At 46.3% G+C, this 18,426-nt stretch overlaps 1 protein-coding gene across 1 annotated transcript in view; it reads left to right on the top strand.

Annotated features, from left to right (window-relative positions):
• Positions 1–3,607: 3,607 nt before the first annotated feature.
• Positions 3,608–18,426, top strand: part of LOC122941906 (oocyte zinc finger protein XlCOF6-like) — a 31,124-nt gene continuing 16,305 nt past the window's right edge. Inside the window, exons 1-3 of the mRNA XM_044299403.1 lie at positions 3,608–3,703; positions 4,028–4,229; positions 12,217–12,273. Of these exons, the coding sequence (XP_044155338.1) occupies positions 3,608–3,703; positions 4,028–4,229; positions 12,217–12,273 (355 nt within the window). The remainder of the gene's footprint in view (positions 3,704–4,027; positions 4,230–12,216; positions 12,274–18,426) is intronic.

The following is an 18,426-nucleotide window of genomic DNA, read 5'->3' as shown; positions in this document are numbered from 1 at the left end:
ATAGATAGTGTAGCTGGTTCAGCTAGTTCAGGGAGGGCTTTTACTGGGAACAGGCAATGTGTTGGGTGGGTGCCTGTTCCCCATGTTCCAGTCGGGGACTTGAGGCATGCTCATGTCCAGGGATCCTATTTAATCCTGCTGCTGGATCTTAGGTGTGTCTCAGTCTGGAGGAAAGGCAGACAGTGTGAGGTAACACGGTCAGTGTGCTACAACTGCTTGACCCGGCTGCGATCCGGATGTACTGGCTGTATTGATATGAAGAGCCTAAATAAAGAGGATTTTTGTTGAACGTTTTGGTGTCCCTGCCTCTGTACACTGGTCAAGTGAGTACGGTTCCCCACAAGTGGTGGAGGATGCAGGCAAGTGACCAGTGAGGCAAACACTATTGTGCATGTCCTTTATAAAGCCAGCTAAGTTTTGCCATAAGAGAGCGGATCAAATGGAGGCAATACTACAGCAGCTGGTCCAGGCTAATGCCCATCAAGCCAAGTACAATGCACAACAGCAAGCAGCGAACGCCCAGCAACAACAGACAAACAGCCTATTGATTCAACAGCTGGCGGTCATGCAAGAGACCCTACAAGCATCCCAGCAAGGAACCCCACCTGCAGTGACCCCGTTTCCGTCTGCTGCCAGAGATAAAGTGTGGCGAAACCAACCTCGCCACTGGGTTTTGGAGGGGCCTGTTTGCCAGCCTCTTGCCCCAGGATTAAGGCCATACTAACTTTGAAGGAGAAGACAGACCGAATGTGACTTCCATGGAATTCGGGAACCCCTGCTCAGATCTGGGTGATTTTCTGGATATGTTGTTCACCTAGATCAGAGCTATCCATGGATGTATACATTATGGGGATATGTGGGGTTTTGAGGTGTTTTCTGTGTTTTGGGAAAAATGTGTGTGTTCTGTCTGTGACTGATTTAAGTTAGACATCATGCTTGGTAATTGTATTTTGTTGATTGCGTCTCAGACAATGCCAGTGTGTTAGTTAATTGCGTCTCAGACAATGCCAGTGTGTTAGTTAATTGCGTCAAAGACAATACTCATTGTATTTTGTTGATTGCGTTACAGACAGAGGGAAGGGGGTTTTGTGTACAATTGCTGGGAAGGTGTCAATACTGTAAATGCATGCGATTGGCTGTTTTTACAAAACCCTGTGGGTGGTAACCTTGTTGGAAGATGTGTATAAATCAATGCTGTGTGTTCAAATAAAGAGTTGTTATTTTACATTCCACATAGAGCCTCGTCTCATGTGTATGGGGATTGCTATATGTGTATACTCCCCTGGCTATTATTCCTAGCTCTTGTAAGAGCTGTTCCTGTTCCTGGTTCCTGTGGTGCTATCTGTGTCAAGTGGAGTGCTTGGAGTCCTCGGGAGGCACTGGGAGCATCCATCAACAGAGGTACGCAGTCGGGGTGTCAGGAGACCCTTTACAGAAAGTTCGGTCAGCGCTGAGGAAAATGAGTCCTGAGGATGGGGGGGAGGCATTCCTCACGGTATTTGAAAGGATGGTGCAGCGGGAAAACCTGCCATCTGAACAGTGGGCTGAGGTGGTGGCACCATTCCTGGTAGGAGACGCCCAGAAAGCCTATTTTTACCTCAGTCGTGAGGACGCCCAGGACTATGAGAAACTTAAAGGTGAGGTCTTGGCTCGGATGGGGGTTAACACGTATGTGCGCGCACAAAGGGTGTACCAGTGGGCTTTTTCAGAGACCCCGCCAGCCAGGTCTCAGGCATATGACTTGCTGCACCTGGTGAAGAAGTGGCTCCAGCCAGAGACCTTGAGTCCCTCACAAATGATTGAGCGGGTGGTAGTGGACCGTTTTGTGCGCACGCTGCCGAGGGCCATACAGCGCTGGGTGGGCCAAGGAGACCCAGGCAACCTTGATTAGTTGGTTAACCTGGTCGAGTGGTATATGGCGACCCAGGACTTGATGCGGGGGTCTGCTCAGTTGAGAGAGACACGCCAGCCCACCTCCCATGCTAGGGAGCCTGGAGCAAGGGCCCGGCCTTCTATGGGGGGGAACGCTACCAAAACTCCTGTGAGGCGAGTCCCGGGGACCCGCAAGGCCACTGTGATTCGGTGCTAGCGTTGCCAAGGCTCTGGACATGTTGTGGCTAACTGCCCTATGACTTCTGAACCCATGGACTGCGGGTTCGCTCGCCGGTCCTCGTTCTATGCATAGCCTGTGCATACCCCTGCTGGCCGCTGATACGCCTCCCTTGTGCCAGGTCTCTGTTAATGGGTACGCGGTCATGGCGCTGCTGGATTCTGGGAGCCTGGTAACCCTTGTGCATGAGTCACTGATTTCAGAAGAAATACCAGGCGAAATCAGTAAATAGCCATAGTCTGTATCCATGGAGACCTCCGGCAGTATCCCACAATGAGGGTTACCCTGTCCATGTCAGGCAGAGATTTACAACATGTTGTCGGGGTGGGGCGACATCTCCCTTATGACGCTATTTTGGGAAGGGACTTGCCCATGTTCTGGACACTGTGGAAGAACGGTACGCATTCTCTTAAGGGGGAAGACTGTCCGGGCCATGAGCCCGATGCTGGGGTACCAGCAATAGGGGGTCACCACCACAGATATAGAGTGTAATCCCGATAGGTTTCCCCTAGAGGTGTTGGCTGGTGAGACGGTAGAGACCCCAACCATCCCGGACCTGGAGGTGTCCTGAGAAACGTTCGGGACAGCCCAGCTCCGGGATCCTACATTGATGCGGGCGAGAGAAGGAGTAGAATCTGTGTTTCCCCACCTGGCTTTTAATCAAGACCTATTATACAGGATGGACAAGGTGAAACAAGAGGTAATAGAGCAGCTGGTGGTACCCCAGCCCTACCGCCGGATGGTGTTAGACTTAGGCCACACGCATGTACTGGGAGGTCTTCTGGGGGTGAAAAAGACCCTAGAGCGAATATTGCAGACTTTCTTTTTGGCCCGGGATATATGAGGAGGTTAGGAGGTTCTGTCAGTCCTGTCCTGTGTGTCAGATAACCAGCCCCCAGCCCCATTACCGTAGTCCATTGGTACCTATGCCAATAATAGAGGTACCATTTGAAAGGATAGCCATGGATCTGGTAGGCCCTATAAATAAGTCGGCCAGAGGTCACCAGCATATCTTGGTGGTCTTAGATTACGCTACCAGATATTCTGAGGCAATTCCACTGCGCCATACATCGGCTAAGCTTATAGCCAAAGAATTCATGGGCATGTTCTCTCAGGTAGGGATACCTAAGGAGATCTTGACAGACCAGGGGACTCCTTTCATGTCGAAGGTCATGAAGGAACTCTGCCGGTTGTTAAATTTTAAACACTTACACACGTCTGTTTACCATCCCCAAACAGACGGACTTGTGGAAAGGTTTAACAAAACTTTAAAGACCATGCTCAAGAGAGCCGTGTCCAAAAATGTGAAGGACTGGGATCTTTTGCTGGCGTATGTATTATTCGGTGTGCGAGAAGTGCCCCAGGCCTTCACTGGGTTCTCGCCCTTTTATTGTACTATTGTACGGCAGATATCCTTGGGGGTTGCTTGACTGAACTAAAGAAGCATGGGAGCAACAGCCCACCCCACACAAGAGTGTTATCGAACACATAGAGAAAATGCAAGAAAGAATAGGGACAGTTCTGCTGATTGTCCGGGAGCATATGGAGTCGGCACAACTGGCCCAGAGCCAGGTATACAACCGGGCCGCCCAGGTAAGGACTTTTAACCCGGGCGATCGGGTACTGATACTTGTGCCCACGATTGACAGTAAATTCCTTGCTAGGTGGCAGGGACCCTACGAAGTGATGGAGAAAGTAGGACCAGTGAACTACAAGGTATACCAGCCGGGTCGGCGAAAGCCAGAGCAGGTATACCATGTTAACTTACTAAAGCCCTGGAGAGATAGGGAGAGTATGTTTGGGGACAGCCCACTCTCTGTCTTGACTGCGGGGAAGGCTCTGGTTCCACCAGTGATCCTGCAGAAAGCCTCCTCTGCGGTGAAGATAGCAGATGGCCTGTCTACTAAACAGGTTTAGGAGGTCAGAGAGTTTGTGAGTCGGAATAAAGATGTATTCTCCGAACTTACTGGACGCACCTCCGTAGTCAGACATGACATTGTCACCAAGCCTCAGGTCAAAGTTCGCTTAAAGCCATATCAGGTGCCAGAGGCTCGGCGACAAGCCATCTCTAAAGAAGTGAAGTCGATGATGCGACTAGGGGTCATTGAAGAGTCTCAGAGTGAGTGGGCTAGTCCAATAGTCCTTATACCAAAACCAGACAGAAGGTTACGATCCGGAAGCTCAATGAAGTATCAAAGTTTGACGCCTACCCCATGCCTCGGGTCGATGAATTGATAAAACGGTTAGGGCAAGCACGATACTTTTCGGTCTTGGACCTCACAAAAGGGTACTGGCAGGTGCCCTTAATGGAGGCTGCAAAGGAGAAAACGGCCTTTGTCACCCCCGAAGGGCTGTTTCAGTATAAGGTGTTGCCCTTTGGCTTACATGGTGCTCCGGCCACCTTCCAACGGTTAAAAGATATCATGCTCCGGCCCCATCGTCAATATGCTTCGGCCTATCTCGATGATATTGTAGTGTTTAGCACGGACTGGGGGAGTCACTTACCCAAGGTGCAGGCGGTGGTAGACTCTCTCCGGAAAGCGAGGTTGACAACCAACCCGAAGAAATGTACAATAGGGTTATAAGAAGCTCGGTACCTGGGGTATGTAATTGAATGGGGAGTCATTAAACCTTGGGTAAATAAAATAGATGCCATACAGAACTGGCCCATACCCCTTACGAAGAGGCAGGTAGTGGGAAATTAGTGGGAAATTACCAGAGGTTTATTCCCAATTTCCCCACGTTGTCTTCTCGATTAACGAACCTCCTGAAAGGACGGAAGTCTGTGATGGTCCGCTGGAGTGTTCAGGCAGAGGAGGCCTTTAGGTCACTGAAGTCGGTGTTGTGTGGGACCTCTGTCCTAGTTACACCAAACTTCAATAAAGAGTTTATTGTACAGACAGACGCCTCTGAAGTAGGTCTAGGTGCTGTACTGTGTCAGGGGGTTAACGGGGAGGAGCATCCTGTTAGTTTCCTGAGCCGCAAACTAACGCAAGCCGAATCTAGGTATAGTGTAGTGGAGAGGGAGTGTCTCGCCATCAAATGGGCACTTGAATCGCTACGCTATTATCTGCTTGGGAGGATGTTCCGCCTGGTGACCGATCACTCACCTCTCACGTGGCAGGGCTCCAGATGGCGACCAAAATGGTCGCCAATGCGACTTAGAACTGCTAAATTTGCGCCTAGACCCTCCGCTCGCTGCTCTGCCTCTAAGGAAAAAAAAAGGCTTTCATCCAGCAGACAGACACACGCTGCAGACGTCTGCTGGGTGAAGATCCGCCCCTCAGATTACCCGGCATAGATGGTGGGCGTGGCTTGGGTTGCCGCATCTTGTGCTCCCATTTCCAGCAGTCTGGCAAGTTTTGGAGTTGAGTCTGTGCTGTGGCGCTGAGCTGCTGGAGACATTTCAACTAGGGCCGCACAATCCACGGCTGATAACACGAGGCGAGTCACCCGTATGCAGATTTATTAGTGTGTTTTATAGGACTGGGCCCTTTTGGGGTCACAAGGAGAAGGCAGAGATCCATAAGAACAAGTATAAGTACCGGCTGTGCTGCTTTAACACTCGCTGTCCTGGTCTGCATAGCACTGCCGGGGTCGCATAGCATTATATTGATTTATGATGCTATGTAACCCTTGGAGGTCTGGAATGTACTGGATAACACTGCCCTAATGCAGTCAGTGTTATCCAATACATTCCAGAACTGTAAGGGTTACATAGCATCATAAATCAATATAATGCTATGCGACCCTGGCAGTACAGAGCTCCTGCAGACAGACTCCGGTGTGAAACCAGCGCAATCCTATCAATGCACAGACTAGTAACCATTTCTGATCATAAATCATATAATCTATTCCCCTTATTTCACAAGACCAATATTCACCTCCACATAGGGAATAGCAATCAGCCCTCAGCCTTCCCGTCAGTCCGTGTTACTGCTGGCAGAAGGATGAAACAATGGGACTCCCCCGGCCTAGGGGTTCGCTCAGCAGTCCCAAGGCCCACAGATTGACAAGGAGAGATTGCTGCCTATACTGCGCACGTTCTAGAAAAGGACGGCGATGTCCGTGCACGGCTCCTTACTGACACGTGGGTGATGGGCAGAGAGCCCTTAACGACTCCTTTCTGTGCCAAAGACATGTGGTAGAGTTAAAAAGAGGGAAAAGGGCACTGAAGCAGCCTATAAGGGGTTAAGCACAGGCTAGTTCAGCTGCAGAGGAGGTCCCCTAGCTTTCCTACATCTCTGCTTGCTGGCAGTGAATGGAAACCTTTAAGGTTGACATTCACAGACTGAATGTCCATGTCCAGCCACAGTTACACAGTGAGCAGCACTAGAATATGGGCAATCTTTCCTCAAGAAACAACAGCAAACAAGAGGTTTTCATTCACTGACCGGCCAGCAGAGGGGTTGAGAATAAAGAGTAAGGCTCGTGAAGTATTATATTTGTATCTGTTATATTTTTTCTTTATGTAAAAAAAAAAAAAGCTACCCTCCCCCCACCCCCACTGACATGCTGGTCCCGTCAACACGTGATGCCTGCTGATGTGGTCACTGGTTACAGTGGCGACTCAAGTCTTTTAAGGAGTGCAGTGGGGATAGTTTATTTGAACCCATTCTGTGTCACATATATAATAATACTGGTTTGAAACCCCTTAAAGAAAAATATAAAAATTACTCCTTAAAGGGTTTGGATACACTAATTTCTGGACCTCTGAGACTGGCAGGACATTTGTTGGTGACCATACTTTCCTAAAGCCCAGTGCGGGGTCCCGGCTCGTTTGCTCCCCACCCTTTGTTGCTTGTCTTGAGTCCCTTCATGAAAACCTCCTATTTGACGGCGTTACAGCCAATGACTGACCACTGCTTCCCGTGCATTATGTTAAATTGTCATGTGATGCAAGGGGAGCAGATCTCCACTGTGGCCAGAGATTGTCTTGATGCCACTGCAGCCAAACGTTTTTCATGGAGAAACCCAAGACAAGCAGCGGAGGCCGGGAAGCGAATGAGCCGGGACCCAGCACATAGGGATTACCAACGTGAATCTGGCTAGTCTGACAGGTCATGGAAATGAGTGTACAACTCCTTAAACTGCGTGGGCTGTAGCTTCGAAAACCCCATGCTCCTAAGCATCCCAGCTATATTATGTATTTTAAATTTGGCGATTAAAAATTTCATTTGGCTCCTAAATTTTTCAGGTTAGGAGCCAATGGCTCCTTGATATTTTTTTTTTAGTCTGGAGCACTGCGTGGAAGAGACAGGTGAAGGAGAGGAATGCTCGGGTCACCAGATGGTTCCTCTCCATGCAAAATGTTAAGTTTACAGTTGAAAACAGGTCGTGGACGCTGCAGGAGAAAGCGGACGCCCTGTCCAGAGTCCACTGTATGGCATGTGTTCACCCCCACAGGTTTGAACAAAGGGGGGGTATGTAAGGCGGGGAAAGTAATCATCTATGAGGGGTGATATGTGTGACCCAGAATGTTGCAGGAAGCATTGTAAAGCGGCTTGCTTACCATGAATGTGCCACCAAGGTGCCCGGCCTTGGTGGAGTAAAAGCCCTAGTCTAGGTGTCCACTAAGTTAGCTGGTGGACACAGAAAATAGATAGTGTAGCTGGTTCAGCTAGTTCAGGGCGGACTTTTACTGGGAACAGGCAATGTGTTAGGTGGGTGCCTGTTCCGCATGTTCCATTCCGGGACTTGAGGCATGCTCGTGTCCAGGGATACTATTTAATCCTGCTGCTGGATCTTAGGTGTGTCTCAGTATGGAGGTAACACTGTACTGGCTGTACTGATATGAAGAGCCTAAATAAAGAGTATTTTTGTTGAATGTTTTGGTGTCCCTGCCTCTGTACACTGGTCAAATGAGTACAGTTCCCCACACTTTGTGCAGCTCTATTTGCTCAGACCATACTCCATTAATATTAATTTTAGCTTAAGGGTGATTATATAGGATCTGTACCCTTTTGATAAAATATTTACCCAGGTTCATCCTATGCATTACCTTCCAGATGTATTCCCACTCCACCCTGTCAAACGCCTTCTCAGTGTCTAATGACAGGATGGAGCGGGAACCACCTCCCCGCTCATCCTGCATATTTAGGAAAGCTCTACGTATGCTTGATTATACCAATCTCTTAGGTTAATTCACCCAGATCAGATTGGGTTCATACCCATCTATAACTCCCTTTAGTCTATTAGCAAATATTTTTGCACAGATTTTATAGTTTGTATTTAAAGGAGATATCGGGCGATACGCACGGATCTCTCTTTCATCCTTGTCCTTTTTTAGAATCACAGCTTTGGATAAAGATGAGGGGAGCTCACCGGTCTGATAAGTTTTATTTAGGACCTGTAATAACATTGGCAAAATTGTGTCTCCATATTGGCGATAGATTTCGAACGGGAGCCCGTCCCTGGGAAGGAATTACCCCGAATTGTCCTCACAGCCTCATGTATTTCCTTTAAATCTATGGGTCGGTTTAGTATTTTACTCTCCTCTGTTAGTATCCATATTATTAAACACCTGGTTCAAAGACAATTTACAACAAACGCTGCATTGTTATATTTTGTTAGTGGACATATTAGTACATCAGACTGTGTTTCAAAGACATTTTAGTACAGAGTTTTCATTGTTTTACCACTGATATTAAACACATAGTTCTAAGACATTTCACTTCATTCTTCCCAAAGTAAATTGTCAATACCAGTGTGGAGTGTGCTTGTAGAAGTGGAGAGACATTTAATTGTGCCACTGTCTTTAAATTTACAAAAAACACACTTGCCATTTTGCTTGTACTGTTAAATAATTTGTACCAAACCCCTGACTTTTCATTTATAAGTCTCATAATAAAATCTCTGAGAAATGTAAGAGTGCAAAACGAAAGACCCATGTCTCTTCCTCCCAGAGTCAGAATGTATGTTGTACCAGCAGTATCAGTACCTGCCAGGAGTAGTAGTAGTTGGCCAAAGTTCTCTCTGGCTCCTAATATTATTGAGGACATAGAGGATGGAATTGTGGACTAGATGGCTCAGCGTTTAGACTACCATGAGGAGGAGATTCGGGGGAAGGAGGTGCACCCCATGCATAGCTGTGTTTGTGGTAGGGTAGTAAGAGTAGTGGTGCCTGTAGCTGCACTGGTGGTGGTAGGGGCAGTGGTAGTGTCACGGCCTCGCTGTTGTGCGCCGTGACACATTGCCGTGCATGCCTGTTGCCACGGGCAACGCCTTGTCGCACCATGTATGTGCTTTGCTCCCATTCTCCTGGTTCCTCCCCTGTCTGGTGCTGGAGGGGTTAACTTCCTGGCTGGGTGGGGCCACTTGGTTTTTATCACCTGTGGCTTCCAGGCTGGAGTCAGTTGTACTCCATCCTTTGCTGTCGCTGGAGCTGGCTCCTGTCCTGGGTTTTATCTGCCCAGTCCTTGAGGGCCACTTGGTTGGACATTGATGTCTCCCCGATGTCATCACATTGTCTTCGTTCCTCTCACTACCCTTGCATATGTTTGGTGATGTTTATGTATGGGTGTTTGTTGTCTTGTCTAGTTGTTATTGTTATATGTCTGGTCTGTTGTTGTCTGTAGCCCAGCATGTTTGCGAGACATGTCCCCTTTTGTTGTGTACCTCCGGAAGGGGGTCTCAGGGTTCCCCAGAGGGGGAACCACAAGTCAGTGTGCAGTACCTTCCATTGAAATTAAATGAATGGTTCCATATACGGTCCGTATACAGAACGCAAAAATCGGAATGTAAACAGAAAAATAAATGTTCGTGTACAAGAGGCCTTACAATGATTGTGTAATGGACAGGATCTGGGACCTAGATCAGGGTGCTGAGTAGAAGGTGACATCAGAGGAAGAGGATGGTGGCAGTGGCAGCAATACAGAGTGAAGGCAAAATACAGTTAGAACCTCCCAAAACCTGCCAGGGCCAGATCTGCTTCTAGTATTACAATATATTAATCGGCACTGCGGTTTGAAGTGGAGTAGCGGTGCACGTGTCTCAGGGCCGGCGTCCCATGTAGATAAGAGTAAAAGAGACCGGCACTCGCTTGTTTAGATAATCTTGCTGTGATTTATTGTCACATTCCAGTGACGCGTTTCGGCATACAATCTGCCTTTGTCAAACTTTTGACAAGTTTGACAAAGGCAGATTGTATGCCGAAACGCGTCACTGGAATGTGACAATAAATCACAGCAAGATTATCTAAACAAGCGAGTGCCGGACTCTTTTACTCTTATCTGCTTCTAGTATTGTCAGCTTGGGAACTGGTGATTCTGATGATACTGTGGTCGCAGGCTGAAAACGTGCCAGACCTAAAACAAGCTCGGCTGCAGCTAGCCTCTGTGTGCAGTGTGCAAGTATCTCCTGTCTGGCAGTTCTCCACGGTGCTGGAAAACAAAAGCAATGCCCTGTGCAAGATCTGCCAGATTACAATAAGCCATGGGAGTGACTCTGCTTGCACAAGTTACTGGTGGTGCAGTGTCTGTGGTATCACTTTGTGGATTCTGTTGCCTTTAGGGGGCTAATGGCATGTGATCAGCCTCACTAGAAGTTATCTAGCTAGCATTTTTTCAAAAAAAGCCATCCCTGCTTTGTACTCTCAAGTGGCGGTGAATGTAGGCCACTCCTTGCAATTCTAGGTGTGTAGCAAGGTGCACACAATGGACACCTGGAGCAACGGCTACAGACTGGAACAGTTCATGCCTTTCACAGCCCATTAGATCAATGTTTTTTGCAGCGAGGCAGCACTGTAGCAAGAAGGCCAGGTCCTATTGACACCTCCATGTTTGTTCCGACACCAGGCACTTATCAGGCCTCCTCCATGGATATCCTTCCTGTCCCAAACAGAAGCAGGGCAGAACATCGCTCCCACTCCCCCTTCTTCCTATCATGTGAAGCGGTGCCATGCCGTTTTAGAGCTGATGTCCCTGGGTGATAGTAGCCACATAGCCAAATACTTTATAAAGTGCATCAAGCAGCAAACAACTGCGCTGGCTGTCTCCTCTCCTAACTCCAACTGGGCAAGGTGGTCAGAGACAATTGCAGGAACATTGTGGCTGCTTTGTGTTTGGGAGAAATAACACATGCTCCCTGAATGATACATGCGATAAGTCTAGTCGTGCAGCGTTTGTTAAAAAAAAGTACAGAGGCTTTTGGAAGGTACTAATAATAGTAATAATCATATAATATAATCGTAATCAGTTCGCACGTTTCCTGTCCTTTTACTATAAACAGTGATAAGCAGGGTGTTCTAGTGGTGATAGATAATCAGTTCTCACCTCTTCTGTCCTTATACTATAGAGAGGGATAATCAGGATGATCTAGTGATGATAATCAGTTCTACCCTGTACTGTGTTCTCCATTGTCCCTTTTACTACGGTAGGTACAGTATCTTCATGCCTGCAGTCATACCAAAACTTCTAGATAGAACAGGAAGACAGCATTAAAGGGTTTGTTCAGGAATAAGTAACTTTCCACATGTGCCCGAAGCCTCTACTAGGGAAAGATTCATATGTACCTGCTACCCTTAGCTCCGGTTATGTGTGCCAGCTCCTGTGTGTCCATCTTCCAGTAAATGTTGTTTGCTCCCTCGCCGACACAGGCATGGTCACCTGCTTTACTGCAGCCAATGACTGGCTTTAGTGGTGATGTGTATCTTGTGGACATGTTACCCCTGAATCCAGTCATTGGCTGCATCAGAGCAGATGATTATGCCTATTCCAAGGAGGAAAATAAGCCACGGACCAAAAGAACTTTGGCTTACCGGCTTCACAGTCCTGGGGCGGCCAGCAAGGGCAACAAGTGCACACACAATGTTATGTTATATACACAATGTAATGTTAGGGATGGAATATAAGGACTACTCTCCCTGCATTGTAAACTGGTTGGAATAATGAAGCAATCAGATTGGATTTATACAGTAGACCTGCAGATATTTGGATCAGATAACTCCTGCTGTCCGGTCATTTTTGGTCCTCATTCTAATTACTGATCTTTTCAGGTCATATAAAGCCTTCCACACGACTTCTCCATCCTTCTGATGACTTCTACAATATTTCTTTCACAGCTTGTGAATCCGGGTGAAGATCTGAACAATATTAATCCTACAGAGACATATGTGAGGGGTGATGAGCAGAGTACAGAGGACATTCCTGCAGATAACCGCCCAGGTGAGTAGTGACCACTAAGTAAAGCAGAGAGGTCTCTAAGATTCTGCTTATACAAATAAAGAAAAATAGATATATTGTGCAATGTGAGAATAATGATATTACAATTATTATTACAATTATTATTGATGAGTATATATGAAAGTATAAAGGAACAAAAATAATATCACATACGGAGAGACTTGTACACAATAACAATTACTAATAATTACTACTAATAATAAAGTTACTCCCAAGACCACTTGGTAACTAAACCACAAATTCCTATCCCTCTACAGTACAGTGTAGTTACTATACAGAGGTCTTCTCATGTCTCTCCAGTCCCGGTCTTTGCTCTGGCCCCTCCAGGTTTGCTCTTCTGTAGCACTTTTCTCTTCTTCTCTCTTCTGCCGCTTCGCTTCTACCTTCCTTCCTTCCTAACAGCCAGTCCTAGCATTGTCTAGAATATGGCTTAGCAGAAAACTCAGATCCGATGGTATAATAGGGACTCCTGACTTTACATTGAAAGTCAATGGGGGACGGATCCGTTTGAAATTGCACAATATTGTGTCAACGTCACACGGATCCGTCCCTATTGACTTGCATTGTAAGTCAGGACGGATCTGTTTGGCTCCGCACGGCCAGGCGGACACCAAAATAACTTTTTCCTTCATGTCCGTGGATCCTCCAAAAATCAAGGAAGACCCACGGAAGAAAAAACTGACACGGATCACGGAACTACGGAACCCGTTTTTGCGGACTATAGGGATAATGCATTGCATTTTAAAATCAATCAGATCTGTTATAGGCCAGCAAAAATCAAGCCACACAACTCCATAGAAAGAAAAATAAAAAAGTTATAGCTCTTGCAACAAGACGATGAAAAAAGTAAGAAAAACACTTAGTCAGTAAGGCCCAAAACAGGCTGGTTAATAAGGGGTTAATGATTGTCTGAGGAATGTTCTGCCATGCTGAATGTGTGAGGAATATGGATTAATATTTATTGTCAGCTATGTCCCCACAGCCGCCATTTGCTGAAAGATAGCAGAGGTAGTGAACTCCACAGGGGGGGCCTGCTTCAAAGCCCCAGCCATATGGCAGGGAAATTTCTTGCAGGCCACCTTTGTCGACAATTTCACACTCCATTTAGACAGCATGGATCCTGCAGGAAAACCTCACTGCAGGGGGTCTAAGCCATTCCCCAGTTCAATCAAATCTAGCAGAGAGCATGTAACCAGCGATTTCTAAGGAATTATGAATCAATCGGCCATCACAGGCGCAAACCGGATACATATTTGTGTACCGGTGGCCACAATGAACATGCCCATGGTCTTAGTTTGGTGGTGGGATGCCAGGGAAGGGAGATATACATACCTCCCCACAGAAACCAAATAACGGTACCATGTTTCGACTCTACTTGTAGCCGGAACCCAGGCGGATCTGTTGGTCCCAGAACCATCCCCATGTGATGTTCTGGTCTGGAGCTATGGGCCCTAATGGGTTTTGTTGTGGGTCCTTAGCTGCCAGCCCAGAAGAGGAGGAGGTGATCCAGTTTCAAAGGCTTGTGCCAGCAAGTGGGCGTGTCATTTCTCTGAAGGAGGGTCACATCGTGCCATGTGTTTAGAGAAACCTGCAACCAGCTGACCTCACTGCCCTCCATGTGAATACAGCAAAGGACTAATCATAACCCAACGGAATATTCATCTACCCGGTAACTGACTTGTGCTCTTCGTAATCCTGTTTGTACCATATTACCTGTACTTGTAACTATAGTTGTTGCGATACCAGAAATTTTATTCGGTTTCGATACCATAAAAAAGTATTGTGATACTCGATACCACGCGAAAAAAAAAAAAAAAAAAAAGCCACGTGCATTCTGCATTTTAAAAAATGGCGAATTGCGCAGATTATTATAATTTTTTTATATTTTAATAGTTTTGACTTTTCGTACGTGGCGATGTTTATTTATTGTTTATATATTTTATATGTAAAATTGGGAAAGGGTGCAGTGCTCTAGACTAAAACAAATACTTAGTAGCCATTGGCTCCTGAACTTAAAAATTTAGAAGCCAAATTAAATTTTTAGTCTCCAAATCGAAACCGAATCAAAATTTTGGTATCGTGACAACGCTATGCCGATCAGAACACCAAAAAAAGCTGCATGCTTTTTGCATTTAATGAAACTTTCGCCCCATAATAGAACAGTCCTATCCTATTTTTTGGGGGTGACATGGTGACAAAAAAATGGCGATTCGCATGGTTTTTATTTATTTATTTCTGTTACGGCGCTCACCGCATAGGAGATATTTTAAATTTTTTTTATAGTTTGGACTTTTAGGACGCAGTGCTACGTAATATGTTTATTTATTGTTTATATATTTTATATGTAAAATGGGAAAGGGGGGATTTAAACTTAATATTTCAGGGTACTTTCACACTAGCGTTTTTCTTTTCCGGCATAGAGTTCCTTCACAGGGGCTCTATACCGGAAAATAACTGATCAGGCATATCCCCATGCATTCTGAATGGAGAGTAATCCATCCAGGATGCATCAGGATGTCTTCAGTTCAGTCATTTTGACATAGCATGCTACGGTTTTATCTCCGGCGAAAAAAACTGAAGACTTGCCGGAATGCCGGATCCGGCATTTTTCCCCATAGGAATGTATTAGTGCCGGATCGGGCATTCAAAATGCCGGAACGCCGGATCCGTCCTTCCAGTCTGCGCATGCGCAGACCGGTAAAAATGTGTAAAAAGATACAAGACGGATCCGTCTGTCCGCATGACAAGCGGAGAGATGGATCTGTTCTTGCAATGCATTTGTGAGATGGATCTGCATCCGGATGCGTCTCACAAATGCTTTCAGTCACATCCAGATCGGCGGAACTGCTTGCCGGATCATACTGCCGCAAGTGTGAAAGTAGCTTTAGGCCTCTTTCAGACGGACATCACGTTTTGGCTCCGGATGCGTCCCGGGTGCATTGCGGCAAACCCGTGCGGGTAGGTATGCAATTGCAGTCAGTTTTGACTGCGATTGCGTTCCGTTCAGTTTTTATCGCGTGGGTGCATTGTGTTTTGCACACGCGTGATAAAAAAACTGACTGTGGTACCCAGACCCAAACTTCTTCACTGAAGTTCAGGTTTGGGTTCAAGGTTGTGTAGATGTAATTATTTTCCCTTATAATATGGTTATAAGGGAAAATAATAGCATTCTTAAAACAGAATGCTAAATAAAAATGAATATTTTTTTTAACTCGCCCTAATCCACTTGTTCGCGCAGCCCGGCTTCTCTTCTGTCTTCATCTGTGAGGAAAAGGACCTGTGGTGACGTCACTGCGCTCATCACATGATCCATCACATGATCAATCACCATGGTAATGGACCATGTGATGAGCTCAGTGACATCACCACAGGTCTTTTGACAGGTCCTGAAGAAAAAACAGGAGACCGGTAGCTACGCAATCAATTGGAGGAGGTGAGTTTATTATTATTTTTTTAACCCTCATCGGCACTGCGCCACCAATATTTATTATACTGGGGTGTTAGGGGGGGGGGGGTGCACTGTGCCACCCTTGAAGATAACTGACCTGTTAATACAAATACAGGAGGCGGGTGCTGGAATCAAATAGCCAGCACCCGACCTCTATGACAGGGAGCTGCGATCCGCTGCAGTTAACACCTCAGCAACACGCTAATGTTCAGAGATACTAGACTGCGCAGCAGTGCAGGCCAGTGTCGAAAAAATGGAAATCCCGATATCGTATCGATACCGGGACAAAAGTATTGATTAGGTATCGAAATTTCAATACCCGCAACAACCCTATTTGTAACCTCAGACCACTGTATAATATTCTTTGTGTATATTGTGTTATCTAGTGAGCCCTTAAGGCAATTAAATATATAATTTAATCTTGTACTGTCTTGTATTTCGATCACGAATCTCCACGTCCGTGTTTCGGGCTAGTTATAAGGTACCGCGGGTTGGTTTCTCACCCTATATAATCCCATTAGCGGACCGGGCTTATATCAAACGAGAAGCTGGTGGTAGATTACCCGGGCTGAGAAAGCACTGTTTCACTGCGGCAGTGAAAAGGCTCTTTCTGCTTGTTGCCTCTCTGTGCCCGCGTGGACAGGAGGTGTCTGTTTAAACTGTACCACGCTGACCTTACCTGCTCCTCTGGGAGAGCGTAACATCACGCCTTGGTAACCAGGGACCATACCAGCGTCTCGTGAGCTCGACGTAGTTGATGTCAAGAGGGCACAAGGGGTGGTATCCCTTACATATAATGCATTTGGGAAAGCAAGCCATCAAGGTCTGCTGTTTATATCTAAAGGTGCATTTACACCAACAGATTATCTGACAGATTTTATGACCAGTCATTGGTCAGATGGCCGTTGGTATCTGGTGGGACCTTCCATCGCCCTTTTGTATCAGTATAAATGGTGTCAGTGTGCAGCATAATAAATCTTCTACATTAAACACCAAGTAATACTGGATCACATATTATTAAACATTACCTAATTGACTTTTCTGATTGATTCATCAGAATTACACCTGTAGTGATAGAATTTTCATTATCATTGGATGGTGTTTATATCTGAATCGCAGGCACTTATTATTAATCCACAAAAAAAAGGAAGATTTTATGGAGCGTGCCTTCCAGTTTGTTTACTTGAGAGTGACAGGACTGTGCTTCATACTGTCCATTCTACTCTCCTCCCTCCGAGTCCAGCTGCTGTATCTGTCATCCATTATAGCCCAGGTCTCATTTCCCGGCCTGCACTCTCCCCAGCAGCAGGTGTGATACAGTGATGTCATTGTACCTGCTGGGCTGAGAGGGAGAGCGCACAGACCTGAGATAATCCCCCGGCCTGTGCGCTCTCCTCAGCTCAGCAGGAGAGATGACGTCATCACATCACGTCTGCCGCTGGGAAGAGCACGATGTGCTCGGTATTACTTTTTAACTTTTTTCAAAGTACAGGAACCTCACTGATGTAAAGGGTACACATATTTACAGCCACCAAATACTTAGTAGAAGTGTACAAATAGTCCCACAACATGGACAGTGACATACTAGAGGGGATCAATGGCACAAATTCCCACAAAATATGTACAATATGTATTTTAATCAGGGGCCATTTTTATGCATCTTAAAGGGAAATTTTCTGAAATGTGCCCTGTTGGAGCCTAGAATTTTTTTATTTTAGGCCACAGGAGTACGGGCCTTAAAAATTAGGCATATTCACCTGACATAAAATAAATTGTGATTATGTGGCTCGAGGTACATTACGCGGTCACTGAATGACAATTTTACTGTAGCCCACTTCTTTTTTCACTTTTTTGGGGGAGCAACTGGTATATCACACCAGTAGAAATTATTTGTTCCAATGTCGTTCGTCTCTATCTGTAGCTGATGTAACGCAGCAAAACCGCAAACAAATGCTACACTACCTAAATGCACCATATAGAAAGTATATAATTGGTATATAACACCACTGCTTCAATCGGGGGGGGGGGGCAACTTTTAAATCACACCAATAGAAATGATTGGTTCCAATAGTGTTTGTCACTCTGTGTAGATGCGGTAACTCAGCAAACCCGCAAACAAATGCTGCACTACCTAAATGCACTATATAGAAAGTATATTATTGGTATATGACACCCCTGCTTCAATCGGTTATTTTTGGGGAGCAACTGGTAAATCACACCAGTGGAAGTTATTTTTTCCAATAGCGTTTGGCACTCTGTGTGGCTGCAGTATCGCGGCAGAACCGCACACAACTGCTGCACAATACAATTGCACTATAATATACTTTTCCATAATCCTCCCGAACGGCACTAAGCAGGAGGGTTTACCTCGCCTCCTAGGGACAGGAAACATCGTGGAGAACTAACCTTTAAAAGCCTCCTCCCATGTTCTTTCTCCAGTTATTCCCTGTCCCTTCTGGGATGAAGTGGAGAACGGAGGGGGGGTTCTCTCCTGCTCGTTACCATTATCGTGCAGCCTAATACCTTTTTTCTCCCTGGCCGCGTGTCAGGAGGGCTGCAGCAGAATGTCGGATCGCAGGGCAAGACAGAGGCCCTTCCAACATCTAGATGTAAGCCCTGCGGTTTGCAGGCTACGCCGGGTGACGCGGTCTCCATCTGCGGCCTGCTAGAGGCAGAGAAGGACGCCT

This window comes from Bufo gargarizans, chromosome 6, assembly GCF_014858855.1.
Source record: "Bufo gargarizans isolate SCDJY-AF-19 chromosome 6, ASM1485885v1, whole genome shotgun sequence".
NCBI lineage: Eukaryota > Metazoa > Chordata > Amphibia > Anura > Bufonidae > Bufo > Bufo gargarizans.
The sequence above is the reverse complement of the archived record's forward strand: the minus strand, read 5'-3'. Positions and strand labels throughout refer to the sequence as shown.